The 16,064-nt window shown below is 39.7% G+C and overlaps 1 protein-coding gene across 1 annotated transcript; it reads left to right on the forward strand.

The window, feature by feature from the left end:
- Positions 1-7,285: 7,285 nt before the first annotated feature.
- On the forward strand, positions 7,286-14,334 carry pnp5b (purine nucleoside phosphorylase 5b). The gene is made up of 6 exons (XM_056390853.1): positions 7,286-7,441; positions 9,990-10,159; positions 10,280-10,383; positions 11,474-11,649; positions 12,605-12,792; positions 13,404-14,334. Exons 1-6 carry the CDS (start codon positions 7,413-7,415, stop codon positions 13,628-13,630), a joined length of 894 nt encoding a protein of 297 aa, XP_056246828.1. The 5' UTR covers positions 7,286-7,412; the 3' UTR covers positions 13,631-14,334.
- Positions 14,335-16,064: the final 1,730 nt, after the last annotated feature.

A 16,064-nucleotide genomic window follows, 5' to 3' on the forward strand; every position in this document is an offset into this window, starting at 1 on the left:
ACTGTGATGATGTGAAGATGGAAAGAGCAGCATCCCTGGAACTGGAAGGGAAGGGAAGTGCTTGCTCAATAGCACTTCTGTCAGTGCATGTGAAGATGCACTTCAACATAGGGGAACCCACGTGTCGGGGCCTGATGCACCAGGCTCACACTTTGCATCGCCTCGTGTCAGCTCACTTCCTCTAAAAACATCCTACTAAAGCATACTGCGGCTGATTGTCACACATTCTTAACCTGCATGACAAGAAATTTCTTGCATGGTGGGAAGCGATGGCCTTGCTTTTTCTCTTTACACAGAAAAGAGGATACAGAACAGGCAGCATGATGGGACGGTAACCCCAAACCAAACTAACCGTTTTCTCACACTGTGACGGACTGGTTTGAGCTGTGCCTGCACACTCTAAACGCTCTGACAGGTGGATAAAGAGGAACCACATTCAACTTGCAAAAGCAATCGATGCCCTAGGCTCAACAGCCAGATCAACACATTAGACAGACGTCATTATACATCTGTTTTTATAGGCAGAGTTGCACAAGAGAGGAGGCTCTGAGCCTCTCTTCTGATTGGCTGACTGTTTTCTTAGTGATCAAATAAAATATAGCAGATTTCAGGTAAACACTGACAGAAACCAAATCCTGCAAGGTTGTGTGGCCAGGTGGGCGGGGCTTGGGGCATGGCTGAGGGCAGTGACTGATTTGTTGTGACATCACATAGTTCCAGAAGTCCTGACGGCTGGTTTTAAGGCTCAGTTTCTGAATACAGGCTGTGAGCATTTCTCTGTGGACTGAGCGCTTTGATATTTTCACAGTACGAATATAGAACCTAAACCTGCTTTATAATAAAAACAGACACAGACATCTCACTTTATACAATATGGGACCTTTAACTCCCTTACATCTCCTGGAAAATGCATCATTTTATCCAATTTATCTGGATTTACTTTTCACTGTGTAATCATATTGCTGTAATGTCCTTTGCTAAGGCACTTTGTGACTAATTGACCCCAGCACTGTTTGTGTCTTCATGTGGACTACATCATTAGTGCTGTTGATATGTCCCAGCACCAGTGACACTGCACAGAAACTCGAAGGAATTCCTCTACATTTACAGTAAATTACAGGTCCAGTGATCCTGTGGGGAAGCTGTGGGTCAATCTGTGCGTGCAGAGAGGGAAACAACCAGCCATGTGTGTTCCCTTTACTGCAGCTCATCTACGGCCTGGAACTCCCAATGACAACACTTCCTGTAAGCAATAAATATATGGTATATTGAGTAACAGCTGGTTAGTCATGCAGTTCTTTAATGGTTGAAAGTAACTAAGTACATTTACTTAAGTACTATTCTTAAACAAGTTCGAGGTACTTAGATTTTACTTGAGTATTTGCATTTTCTACTCCATGACAGTTAAGAAACACTTCTACATTTACTTGATGAGTTTCGACACTAGCTTCCAGGTTAATAATACAAAATATACTCAAAAAATAAATTGTGATAGACTATGATGATTATGATTGTTATAGGTTAAGAGAAGATCAGATAGGGCCATACTGATTCACAAGCTACCCAGGAGTACAAAGTAATCAAGATTGGCCCCACCTTTACCAACTGCAACATTACAGTAACATACACAAATTTCACCAATAATTGTAAACCAATAATATAGTATACGTTGTTCCGAAAAGTGCCATTCTGCATAATGAGAACTTTTAGTTTTAGTGCTTCAAGTATATTTTGATGGTAATACTGTTGTTCTTTCACTTGTAACAGATCATTTCTACTTTGTGATATCGCGGCTTTTACTTAAGTAAAATGTCTCGAGCACTTCTTCTCATGGTTAAATGATTTCAGGGTCCAAACGCAGACTTACACAAAGGCAGGTGAATGCAGTGAAGATACAGATACTGCAAAAACAGGTCTACAGGAAGATGAGGGGATGGCGGTCAGGTATCCAGGTAAGCAGGATGTGGAACAGTAGGAAACACAACCAGTTTGTAAATAGACAAACTGACCAAGAGTGGGGGATTAAATAAACAAGGAACACAAAGGTAATTTGGAAAAGGTCAAACTAGGCGGGGCAGGAAATCAAACAGGCAGGAAACACACAACGATGAACTGTGAAGCAAATGAACCATAGACACAAAAGAAAGGGGATTTGAAAATAAAACAGGAAACACTACAAAGAGAAAAATGACAAATGATTAGGCTCTAATGTCATAACAATGTTCTTCTCTTCTTTTATTTTCTCAGCTCGACATGAAACGTGCTCAATTTTTTTTAGTTCTCATCCCCTGGTGGATAACGTTGATCAGGCGTGTGTGTGTGTGTGTGTGTGTGTGTGTGTGTGTGTGTGTGTGTGTGAGAGTGTGTGTGAGTGTGTTATTGTAGGTGATATTTTACCACGCATCATCTGGACGTTTAGGTGCGAATTGCATAACAGTAAGTTAGGCTTGACAAAGAGTCAGTTGTTTACCATTTTCTCTTTTCTGCTAAACAAGAATGGGAAAGAAAAGATGAATGGTGTGTGTGTGTGTGTGTGTGTGTGTGTGTGTGTGTGTGTGTGTGTGTGTGTGTGTTGGGGTCAGCCAGTGCTTTTGGCACATAAGGGTGGTATTGGTGGACTTACCTCCGTTTCATTCATCCTTAGAAACTCTCTTTCTCTCTCCTTCCAGCCTTTTATTTTACCCTCCATCCCGTCTCTTGCATATTTATTTGATGTTTTGCTTCGCTGTTTCACTTCCTGTGTTGGTCTCAGGGCCCCGGTTGCGGTGAAAAGACTGATACTGGGTCACAGAGAGTTTAGAGACCTGCTGCAATTTACAAACCATCACAGATTCATCAAGCCATTTGTTCAAGAATTCATTTCATTCATTCATTCTATTTACCAGTGATTAAATCAGCTACTCATCAGCCTCTCATTTGCCACAGTGACCATGACCATGACAATTCAGTGCATAATCCATAATCAATTGTTAAACAATGGGATGTTCCATTGTTTTGATCAATAAATAAATACTGCATGTAATTAGACTTCAAATGACTGCTATACTTTCGGGTTTTTTGTACAATACATAAAAAGAATTGTGCTATTTAAGTACTACTTCATCACATTACATGTTAATAAAAATGTGAATGTAAACCTGATTATGCATGCAGATGATCCTAAGGTTTCTGATTGAGGGAATGTAGCACATTGGACAGCAAGTGCATCAACAGGATTTTCTTCTGCCGCAAGTCAGAGTTCATCCAGCAGGTGGCAGCAGATAACAGCTGATAACTTTTATTTGCAGGCAAGAAGGACTGATGACAAAATAAAATGCACATGAAGGGAATTCATGTTGATAGTGACCTCAGTGACCTGAATGGTTATCACTTAGTTTAGAAAAAGTACAAACAATGAGTACAAATATTAGCATTACAAATATTAGAACTGAACTCAGTTAAACGATGAGAATGAAGAAATATGTCATAATGTAAAAGCTGGAAACTTTAACCTGTTGGTAGCGCTACATGATCAACAAAATCATTATGTTAGGTTTCATCCACTGGAAGCCATGAATGTGCTACAGCAAATTTAATTTAAAAAATCCATCCAATAATTTCAATCTGGACTGACCAATCAACCAACCGAAACTCCCACTCCTAAAGCCATGGTGCTAAAAATAGTATTAAAAACTCAATGCACAGACCTATAGTCAGAACAAAGATGACCCAGTTTGTTTCCTCGACAGTAAGGTTAAGTTACTGCTTCTTGATATGAACTGTATCTAACATAATGCAAGCACACCTGCAACGACACAAGGAAACACACTCAGTACACAGAGTGAGGAAAAACGACTGTCAGTCACTCTGAGGCTCCAGAAACTGCAGGAAATAATATAAAACCGCTTTTTGGTGAAGGAAATGCCACATTAGAATAGTCTCTATATTTTAATATTGCTAGGTAAGAGACAGTGGTAACTCAGACACGTCAATATAAACATGTGAGGCTATAGAACATGATTGCTTGATTGTTGATGAAGTGCATCTGTGAATGAGCCACACTTAGGGGGATATATCTAAGGGAACAGTTTTATAAACCTACAACATCTCACTGGTACTCAATAAGAAATATGCACAATATAGATTAAAAAATGACAAAAGCACACAACATGATTAGGGGGAAAAAAATGCTAAGGAGCATATATGCCCAGGGATATCACTGAATACACAATGTATGTTAAAGCTCAAAACTATCCCGTATGTACGGGCTTACAAATATAGGTATGTACACAGTACAGGACGAAAGGACCCAGACATTTTCCGCAAAAGGAGATACTTAAACACAATCTATATCATTCAATGCATCTCAAAGATCTGAGTTTAACATTAATAAGTATGAACAGTGTAAAAATGGAACTATGTGTAAGAGTTATGTAATAAGTACTTAGAGATCATTTAAACAAAAAAGATATGAAAAAACTTTTAAAAGGTCTGCTGATACCTAGTTTCAAGCCATACAACCAGGTTATAGAACATATAGAAAAATACAATATATACAAAATACAAGGTTATAGAGAATAACCTTAAATATATTTGGTGTCCTGCTGCTTGAGTGTACAGTAAATGCATGAAGTGTAGTTGATCATAAGGAACTGCAAAAATAAAATAAGAATAATGACATTTTGTATATTACTCTTGAATGAGCAGAGAACTGTACAATGAAGGAATAGATAAAGAAAATAGATAATTGCCAGATAAGCATATGGCCTAAAAAAAGTGTGATTCCATTTAGTTCCAGATGTTTTCAGATCCACTGGGACACTGAACGCTGTAGTGTGCAACATGAGCTGTAATAATAAATGAATAATGATAGTACAGGAGATGCAGTCAAATGTCACTTATATTTACTCTGGGTTAGTGATGCAAATGTCCTGCACTGGTGACTGGAGTGAGAGCAGCAGGTTTCGGCTGGCGTGCCAGAATGAAGGGCCTCACAACTGTGAGAATACAAATCAGCTGTTACATAAGACATGGGTGACCAGAACACTGGCTGCTCTGTGCTGATATGGGTATGTGAAACAAAACCCACACACAAACACACACACACACATATATATATATCTATAGATATATATATATATATATATACAGTTGGGTGGGACACACTTGCAGAGTCAGAGATGCATGTACACAAATATGCACACATGCCTGTACACGTATATGTCTATATTGAACACATACAAACCCCCGTGGGCTCATTCTCTTTGACTCTCTTCACTCAACCAGTTTGTCAGGCTGGATGTTGATCTCTCAAAACTTTGACCAAGAAGACATCTTGACAAATTCTGGTAAGATTGCCAATTATTTCATTGTGGATGGCTGTTTAATCCAAAAGGATGATTACTACAGATTTTGTTAAACCTTTTAACCTTTCATCTAGTGCCACAGTCAGTTCATAAATCCCAGCTTGAGCAGTAATGACCAGATTTTCATGAAACTGTGAATATACTTGAAGTCAGGAGGATCAGGCTAAGTATTTATTTAGTGCCACCATCAGGCTAAAACGGATTAAATCGAATGTAAGATGTTCCCTCCTCTAGTTCCACCCATCAGTCCGATATCTGAAGACCCAGCACATCTCATTATCTAAGAGGCTGACTAAAGATTTATGAAGCACTTTTATGCTCCCAGAGGAATGAAACCTTTTACTTTTAATGAAGCCATGCCCAGTACTCTAGCACCACACTCAGGCCTGAGAACAAACATTACACTTTCAGCCAAGGACTGAAAAACCATCAGTTTAGTTAGTAGTGGTAGAGGGTAAAAAGTAGTCTGACAATTTAATCTTAACTCAAAGTCCACTTAATAGCTTTTTTTCCCAGAGCTTTCAACTGCATTTTACATCCTGTTCAAATGATTTTGTAGTCTAAAATAGCCCATATGTTGTGTCAGTAGTGTTAGGCTATAGCTACAAATAGGGTTAAACACCAGACGTATGAAACTGCATCTGAGTTCACTACCTCAACATCTACAAACTTAAATTTTGTAACTGTTCTTTTTCCTGTCATGAATATCATTATTTTCTCCTGAAGGCAGAGAGAAAACAGAATAACATACATTAGGCTACATGAATGACAACAAACTGATGATCTGCCTTGGGAAGTTTGAAACAACGTAATTTTATCATGGTTTAATTAAATTTTGTTCTCCATACTTTCTGAATGCTTAAGGCCTTAACACTTTCCAACAACAGTCTTATCACTTCTTTCTCTCAAATTCAAATACAGAGGGTCTTTACAGAACACCATCTCCCCTCTAATCATTCAAAAATTACATAAATCTATATCCAGGAAGTTTTCTAAGAATCATGAGTTGCATTTTTATATCTAGTAAATTATGACTTAAAAACTAAGTGAATTACCAGAAATGATGCGTGGTCTAACTGATTTCTATTTATTTACTTATTTAGTCTCGTGCGTGGCGATTGCATCAGCACCAAAAGAAACACCACCACGTTGAAGCATGGTGGGTTCTGCTGCTGCCTTCACGTCCTGTTGGGAAATCTTACAACTAATACTCCTCATTGGTTATGTAGGCTGCATAATGAAAAATAGATATTAAACTAACAAGACTGAAAAAATTATAATGGGAAACAGTGGTAGAAAAAACCAGATTAATGATACTTAAGTGCAGAGGTTATATTCCATGTCTAAAGTAGCCTTTTTTGTGTGATTTTGGATTGTATTGATGTTTTTGTTCACATTTCTGTTAGTTCCTCTGTAGCTGTGAAAATTATCTCTCAATGTGAAGGAAATAAAAACAGAAAATAATGTGGCCAGTTTTCCGGATTTTATTGGCTTTGCTTTAAAGACATCAAAACATGTAACAACAACTAAACAGAGATTTCAAATTTCTCCTCTTTCTCCTGCTCAAATTAACTGAATTGTTTCCAAAATGAAAATAATAATAACATTTGATTCTATAGCTACATTTGAGAAATGCTTAAATAATCTAACATTAGGGTTAGGGGTCGAAAAAAAAATCTATGTGTCAAACATTTAATTCAGTGATTTCCAAACCTTTTGGCCTGTGATCTCCACTTGTGACTTGTAGATCACACATCCTGCCTTAAAAAGAAAAACATGCCTCGTGTTTCTTTTGTCATAAATTCCGTCTAGACTTCTTCTTGACTCTTATTTTGGAAGAAGCTCATAAACGCATCATAGGTTGATGGGCTCAGAAGACGCCTGCGCTTCAGCCAATCGGGGCATGCTGGTTGTGACGCACAGGAGGGGGTGTGGTGTCATTTAGGGTGGGTGGTGAAAACCTAACACTGGTCCCTACATCAGGAAAACCGGCATTACTCTCAAGCGATTTTCTACAGCATTTGAACGCGGAACAACCTGCTGACGCCATCTGAATCACGTTTCATCATGCTCTCCATGTCCGAGTCTGTGTCTAAGTGAGTTAAAAATATTTACTTTACTATTTTAATTCAAGACTAAACTGCAGAAACCATGTGTTTAATCCTGTTAGATGAAATAATACATTTGCTGTGATGCTAAATTCATCACCGGTTTTCCGTCGGGATTTAGCTGCATTCATCACCGCTGAGTTAACAGGGGATGTTACATGAAACTGCCCGTAATGTAGCTACATTTTAAACTATATCCCCAGACAAACAGTCACACTCGGGGCAGATAATTAAACTGATAATTATAAACGGTCCCGAGAAGCGCGCGCGGGCACTTAGTTAGGATGGCGCGCCCCCTCCGGATGCTGCTCGGTCATTTCTAAACTTTTCCACGAAGAGGAGGGAAACGTGCTCGTCTGATATCTGTTCATGACGCCATACAGCGCGGAACAGCTCCGGTTTTCTCAAGAACTGGGACGGTACGGTTTTTCTGTCCCAGCTCTTGAGATAAGGTAAGCTCCATGCGGGTTCTGCCGTGACGTCATCTCTCCAAACCCATCACTGCAAGCTTAAGAAGGCGATGTGTTTTATGTGACTGTATTTATGAGTCAGCGGGCTTCCGTCCTGCTGCTGCTGCTGCCGTGAGTTGTGTTTGGCCACATGTGCTAATAAGTGAGGTGTCACAGCTGGCAGCCCCCGCGGTGTGACATCTACATCTTCACGTCCATGTGCGGGGTTAGTGACAGAGCGCACGTAGCACTTTTAAAATGAAATAAGAAGGAGAAGCTTACTCACTTGATATTATTCAACCTTTAAATAAAAAGAAGACATTATCATAAAAGAAAAGGCACAAATTAAACCACCAAACTGTGATGGGACAGCCAATAAGTAACTCAAATGTGGTCATACTGATTTTGTATTTGTCTTTATAAGGACCAGGATCAGTGAAAACCAGTTTTAGACCTGATCATAAAGGCAGCTCACTACTTTAGATCGATAGAGATATTTTATTATTATTTTATAGCTCATTAGTAATAATAATAACAATAGTAGTTAATAATAAGTAATAAACAACGATGGTTAAATTAATCCAGTTCATGAGCTACTTCATTTGGCTGAGGTGTTATATTATATAGGCTTACGGCAGTAAGGGTAGTGTTTATCAGGTAGAACTAAACCAATACTGGCCTATTAGTAGGTTGCAGTTAATGGTCATTTTTATTTTCAATTATTCGGACAATTATTATTATTCTTGATTATTCAATTCATCATTTGATGTATAAAATGTCAGTAAATAATGAAAAGTACTCTTTCTTAAAGTCCAGAGTAGCGTGTTCACATGTATTGTTTTGTCTGACTAATTGTCCATATATATTCAGGTTACCATCCCATAAGACAAAGGAAAGCAGCAACTCCTCATAAGTGAGATGTTTGATAGTTTTGATATCAATCAATGATCAAAACTGTTGCGCACATTAGTATTGTGTACGTGACCGATGATCAGTAACAAGAGATTACAGTACAGAAATGTCTGGTAATAGTCATTTAGAAACAATCTCTCCATATATATTCTGTCTACCAGAGAGCACTTAACATTTTATTATACAGCTGGAAAATGATCTGCTCAGGATATCTTGGTCCCAATTCTTTTACAACATTTAAATGCTTCTAGCATTTTTTATATCATGTGTTCATGTAAAAAACTATTATCTTTTCTTTTTTTTTCTTTTTTTCTTTTTTTTTAATATTGTCATCATTCTTTTCCAGTCTCTTCTGTGAGGATCCAATGTTGGTTACTTAGACGTGTGATACTTAGATGTCCTCACAAGCACAGAAATGTAACTGTCTGTTTGGGAATGTGTTTAAGAAATACTGTAAACTGCAATTACCATCAAGGTGTGTCACTCTCCATCCCATGACCATGACGCATTGTTTTGCATATCAGAGCCAGTCAAACCTTTTACAGTAACACCACACACACACAACAGGATATTATGTGTGTGCACTTGTGTGTTTATGTATATACTGCTCAAAGCCCGGAAAGATATTCATTCTGGTTCAGTGACTGGGCAGGATGTTCCCGCCCCCAAGGGTCCTTCTGGTTAATCAGATATTCCAGGTTATTTCCTGGTTATTGAATGTGGCATGACGGTGGGTGCAGAGAGGTTAAATAAAGACATGTGCCATGCCATCTTAAAAAGAGCTTTATGTATCTTTTAAATTATTATGTCTTTATGAAAACTCGAAAATCATTGAGGGGGGTAAAGCCCTTGTTTACAGTGATGTCGAGCAGACAAAAATACCAGTTGAAAAAGAACATCAATTAAAACAGACATATAAATACAATTAATAAATAATATAATGACAATAATCAATTAAAAGTGTTTTGCAGTGAGTTCAAGGTGGATGGTGCAAAACTTTAGCATTAACAAATGATGATAATAATTTAATAACTTACTATGAAGTAAAAAAAAAAGAAAAATTACACATCGACACCTGAAACACATCCCACGCGTCTGGGATGAACTGAAAACACGGTCTAGTTTTTATTGACACTAGAGTTAATGACTGATCCTTGCTTCTCTGACTCTCTCAGTGACAGCTATCAGGAGTGCCGGACCACAGCTGACTGGCTGCTGTCCAACACACAAGTGCGGCCGACTGTGGGAATCGTATGCGGCTCAGGTCTGGGCGGGCTGGCTGAGATGCTCAAGGACCCGCAGGTCTTCAAATACAGCGACATTCCCAACTTCCCCCGGAGCACAGGTATGCACAGCCTGCAGCTGTCTGGGAAAACACAGCTTTTAATCTCTGTGTGTTTTTGTGTGCACGTTTGTTAGTTGCACTGGGTGTCTAACAGTGCGTGTGTGTGTGTGTGTGTTGCAGTGCATGGTCATGCTGGCCAGCTGGTGTTTGGAACACTAAAAGGGAAGCCGTGTGTTTGCATGCAGGGCAGGTTCCACCTGTATGAGGGCTACCCCATCCAGAAGGTGAGTAGAGCTTACAACCTGCACCACTCTGTAAAGTTAAAGCCTGATTTGCCCGTCTATCGGAGACAAACACCCATGAGTCTGCACAGAATCTGGCCTGGCGCCTGAACTGCTAGACCTGTAGTCTGGTTGAATGAATATTTAAAAAGGTAAAGTTGAACTAAACAACCTGATGCATTCGTTAGACGAGCAGTTTGATGAGTAGCACGCAACGAGAGCAACGGTAAACCCAGTTGGTGAATTCTTGCATGAGTTTGTCAAATATCACGATGGTCTGCTGCAGTCACACATCTCTCCAACTGGAATAATCTTGTAATCACTACACCCCAACTGAGGTTAGTGTGTAGTTTGTTGTGCAGCCTGATGACAAAAAATGTCTTTAAATCTGCATTAGCTTTAAATGATCATTTAAACGGTCAGTTCCCTATAAACTATTAAGCTTCACCTCTTGGTTTTTGAGGTGTTGAGATATTCACCTCTCAGACTTGTGCCTCAACCCGAGGTCAATGGGGATGAATTATATGTTGCTCCTGCTGCTGGAAATATTTTTTAAAAAAAATTACTTTTGAAAAACTCTGCAGTAGTTTGTCTTTCCTGAAACGTTATTGCACCGACGTCACTGAACCATTTTCAGTGGGACAACGTCTTTGGCTCAGAGTTGTTCCCATGAAAACTGCCAACAGATCTTTGTGGAGTAACTTGTTTCATATTGTTTCTGGAGAGACACTCAGCTGCTGTTTACCAGGCACAAACTTCAGATACAGGGTCTTCAGAACCTGGATAAATAAAACAAAAACTATCTACATGGCTTGAGGGGAGCGAGAAAATACACTTACATTTTGGCTGCACGAAATTCAGCTGGTGTCTGAACACAGTCAGCAGAGTTGGAGATATCAGAGAGTGCAGTGGCCTCAGTTCACCTCTTCACTTTTTGCACTTTATTGTGATGTAGATTTAACCATAAATGGATAAATTAAGAAACAAGACACATTCCCTCCATAAGCACTTCAAAGGAACACACTTCACATTTTTGCAAATTCTCCTGTCTCCGTATGTAACCTCACACCTTACGTTACCTTGTGTTCTCCAGATCACGCTGCCCATGCGCATCTTCAAGCTGATGGGCGTGGAGACGATGATCCTGACCAACGCGGCCGGAGGTCTCAACCAGGACTACAAGGTAGGAGACGTCATGATCATCAAGGACCACATCAACATGCCGGGCTTCGCTGGAATCAACCCTCTGGCTGGACCCAACGATGACAGGTGGGTGGAGGAGAGGGAGGGAGGGGAAGATGCGTGGATGAATGTTTTTATGAGGGCAAATGTTAACATTAGTTTTGCTAAGAAGCTGCTTATAAAGTTGACAGGTTTAAATGCTAAAAAAAAAAAAAAAAAACAACCAGTGTTTCCTGTTATTTGCACAATTATGTTTGTGTCTCAGTGAAAAAGCTCAGCTGCAGTAAACACTCAAAACTCCTCATCTTTTTAAATGATTGATAGTTGGCCTCAAGATTTTGAAATTTATATTAAAACATTTTCATAAGCTCAAAAGAGGCCAAGAAATTTTTATTTGAATTCCCACTCTGGAGATCCAATAAAGTTTTTATATTTCTAGCAACTTCAACCAAACAGATTCTGCTCATTCACTGTGCGAATGACGCAGCTTGAAGTTTTCCCTCCCCCGCCATTTTCCATCTTGTAAAATATGTGCATTTTTGCAGTCTCCTACACAGAACTGCTACGCTTTGGCCCCAAAGCATCTGATGTCGTTGTCAACAAAAGTGCCTGTCATGCTCAAAGGCTGCAATTTAGAGGGATTACGTAGCACTTCAAAACACTTTGACCCAACTCCCAGAAGACAAGTCACTTTTATTCATATAGCCTTTTATCACAAATCAGACCTCAGGGGGCTTTAAATTTATAGTATGGACAAAAAGATGACGATTGCACAACAGTGTATTTTAACAGAATCATTGTAGGAAACAGATGAGTGACCTGCGCCTTGTTGGACTGAGTTGACATGACAAATCTCCACATGCACATTGCTCAGACCCTGTCACATACTCTGCATCAAAAGACTCCCATTTAAGTGCTGTTAAACTTAGTCTATTACTTTAAAGTTACCCAAGTCGTCTTATGACATTTCATCTAGCGCAGGACTTCTGTGTAAATTCTTACCGTAAGTTGTGATGAGTCAACACCGCCCTCCTCCCTTCAGGTTTGGCGTTCGCTTCCCCTGCATGTCCGACGCCTACAACCGCGAGCTGCGCCAGCTGGCACACGACGTGGCGGCGGAGCTGGGCTACGACTTCCTGAAAGAGGGAGTGTACAGCGTCGTCGGAGGTCCCTCATTTGAAACCATCGCTGAGTGTCGCATGCTGCACAGGCTAGGCGCCGACGCTGTTGGTGAGTTGTTACATCTCTCTGACACACACACAATCGTACTTTCATACGTAACACATTCACCAGAAACCTAATCTTTACCTCACCTCATCCGTAAAAACAAGAACCCTTTGAGGAAGTGAGGACCACACCTTATTACACCACAAGATGCATTCAGGTCGTCAAGACAGAAATACAAGCGCACGCACACGCACATACCAACGCACACACACACGCACACTAATAAATCCTACTGATTAAAACATATAGGAAAGAAAGTTACAGGACAAGTCATTCAAAACCTCACTTAACCAATTTCAATCAAAATCTGTATATGGCAGCCCTACTGCTGAGGCGGGAAGTTTCAAGAGAAATTCATTTAACCTGCTGCAACAAATAAATAATCAATAGGCGCATCACTAAATTCATAAATCATAAAAAAAATTGCAGTATTTCATAAAATCAGTCGACCAATCCCATTTTTTTCCCCCCTCTGCGTGAGTCTGACGTCATGTCAATATGAAAGAGGAAAAAGTAACACTGGAATTTTAAAACATACAAATAACAGATTTCAAGAACTGAAACGTGACAAAACACGACACTGACGTCTCACCTTCTCTATGTCTTCTCTGCAGGGATGAGCACCGCCCATGAGGTGATCGTTGCCCGCCACGCCGGCATGCGTTGCTTCGCCCTCTCACTGATCAGTAACCGGGCGGTGATGGACTACGACAGCCAGGAGAAGGCCAACCATGAAGAGGTCCTGGAGACGGGCAGGGTGAGGTCCCAGCAGCTGGAGAAGCTGGTGTCCATCATGGTGTCTCGGCTGGAGCAAAACAACAACGACGACAACGCCTTCTGAGCGCTGACGGGACCTGACACCCGGTCCCGAGTCCGCTGTCCTGCTTTATCTCGGCTTTAGAACTTGATAAAGTAGTTTCTTCGCAAAGCCTCATTATCTGAAATGTTTCCACTGACCGTTACTTCACGTCTTAAGGTCTTGGAAACAGGTAAAATTTTATACATTCCTCTATCAGTAGCTCTCTGACAAATTCCCCGTTCTGTATTCAGACAACTGTAGTGTTTCAGTGAAACAGCATCATATTGTAAATTCTAACTTAATAACTTTTAACTTAATATAAAATATTTATTGTTTCAGTTCTTTTACATTCCCTGATATCAATAAACAATCCATACAAATACAGTGATATTCACATTTCTAATGTGGAACTCATCAAACATATCGACAGCAGAAATAATAATTTCATATAGTGTAAAAAAAAAAAAGGTGTCAATTTTATAGAATATTTAAATGTATTTAAGTGGTGTTTTTATTTGCTCTGATGATGTATGTGTGTGACAGAGAGAGTGGAAGAAAGGGATGGTATCATGGGACAGTTACCAAAGTGTGTAGATTCAAGTCTCTTTCCGTGTCTTAACACTGTGTTAACTAACAGACTGGGTTTTCGACTGTCTGTGTTTTACTTTACCCAAGACTGTACAAACTCTGGATCTGCTTTTACAATAAAAAAAAAAGAAGAAAAAAAACACTCAACACAAAGGCAATGCTGTCTTTAGGACAGGTCTGATCTTTGTGTGTTCGTCTGCTGTTTCTTTGTTGGTGGGACGTAACAGACCTTTCTCCTGCAGAGGGCCGTTAGTCACGGTCTTAAAAGGGAAACGCCACCTCAAATCATATTATATATTGTGTCATCTGTTTGTTGGGCAACATTTACCACCAAAACAAGGAGATTACGTACCCAATCTTGACGGCCTGTCATATTGAGGTGTGTCAATTTCATTTGATACTGTGCTTATATGCTGCATATTCTTAAATATATTTGTTAATTAAATTACCCCAAACTATCAGCCACGCTGCAAGTCTGCAGCCGTTTTATGAAGAGCAATTTGAGAGCATTGATTATATGCAGATTGCAAACGGTTGCATCATCACATGTAACAAATGAGGGTCACTTGCTCAGTGAAATGTGTTAAAATGAACGGGAGAGGAAATGATGTTGCATGTGTATGTGGCAGCAGAGGAGCTGGTTGGTTTCTGAGGTTCAAAGAAATATAATAAAAGTGGCATGAATGTAAACTGCTGATGGCTGAGGCACAATACACAGCTCGATTACTTGAGTCACAGTATCAATACTCCTATAAAAGTCAAAGTTGTTCAGTCAGATTTACTGGACTACTTTAAGTGCTGGAGTACCACTGTTGTATTGGTCCACATTTACAGAACCTAATGACTCTGAGAGAACCTACTGAAGCGCTGACTGACAGTAGAACCTGTGGAATAAAAAGACTGTAGGATATGAAGACAGAAGTCATTTCACCAACCACAGCATATAAACCAACTACAACAAGCTATCTGTTTTAAAATGGAATTAAAGACATGTTACATATTGCAACATGCTTTCTCAATTTGGACGACAAATTTGCATTGTATTGTCTATTGTACATTGTATCTCCTTTTTTTCTTTTCTTTTCTTATTTAAAAAGGTTAATGTAGCCTACATGTAAAAACAAACAAATGTAGCGCTGTCGCAGTAGGCTTGCCTTTAATTGGACGTAAGGGACCTAGAAAATGGTGCCATGGAAAACAGTGCCAGACCAATGGTACAGTAGACATGGGTGTCCACATACTTTTAGCAATATAGCGTACACTGCATTAATCAAGCATTATCTTTGATATTTAGCAATTTATCAACAGGGAAAGGAAAAATATGCAAAAAAAAAAAACAGCAACAAAATGGGCCAGGAATGTAAATTATATGACTAACATCTGTCTCCTAACAGTGTCTGGCTAATAAAGCACAACCTGCACATTAAATGCAAGCTTCCCAGCGGAGGAATGCAAAACATAAATCAAGGCGGTTCATGCTGCTGTTCCCCTGGGAAAGAGGTGATGGTCGACATGTTTACAGTCAGTTTGTCCTTCACCGTATCAGCAGCTTTCCTTTTTATTTACTGTCCAATTTCTCTCTCCCTCCAGTCTACACTCTGACTGTTCCCACTTCCTTACCCTAAATATATCCACTGCCACTTGTCCCCTTCCTCCTCCTCCTCTTCCTCCAAAAAAAAAAAAAGAAAAAAAAAAAAAACCCATTTTCCATGACGCTCAGGCCCCCACTGTTTATGGCCATACAAGGTTGTGAGAATTTAAGGAGCTGTCTAACTGCAGTAAATGAACAGGTCCAGGTGTCTGGACAAAATGTACTCATTCACTGTAAAGTGGAGGGGAAGCCAAATGAGCCAGAGGCTGCGCACCCTGTTAGGTTGCCTTGACCTGG

Source organism: Seriola aureovittata, chromosome 12 (assembly GCF_021018895.1).
Source record: "Seriola aureovittata isolate HTS-2021-v1 ecotype China chromosome 12, ASM2101889v1, whole genome shotgun sequence".
NCBI lineage: Eukaryota > Metazoa > Chordata > Actinopteri > Carangiformes > Carangidae > Seriola > Seriola aureovittata.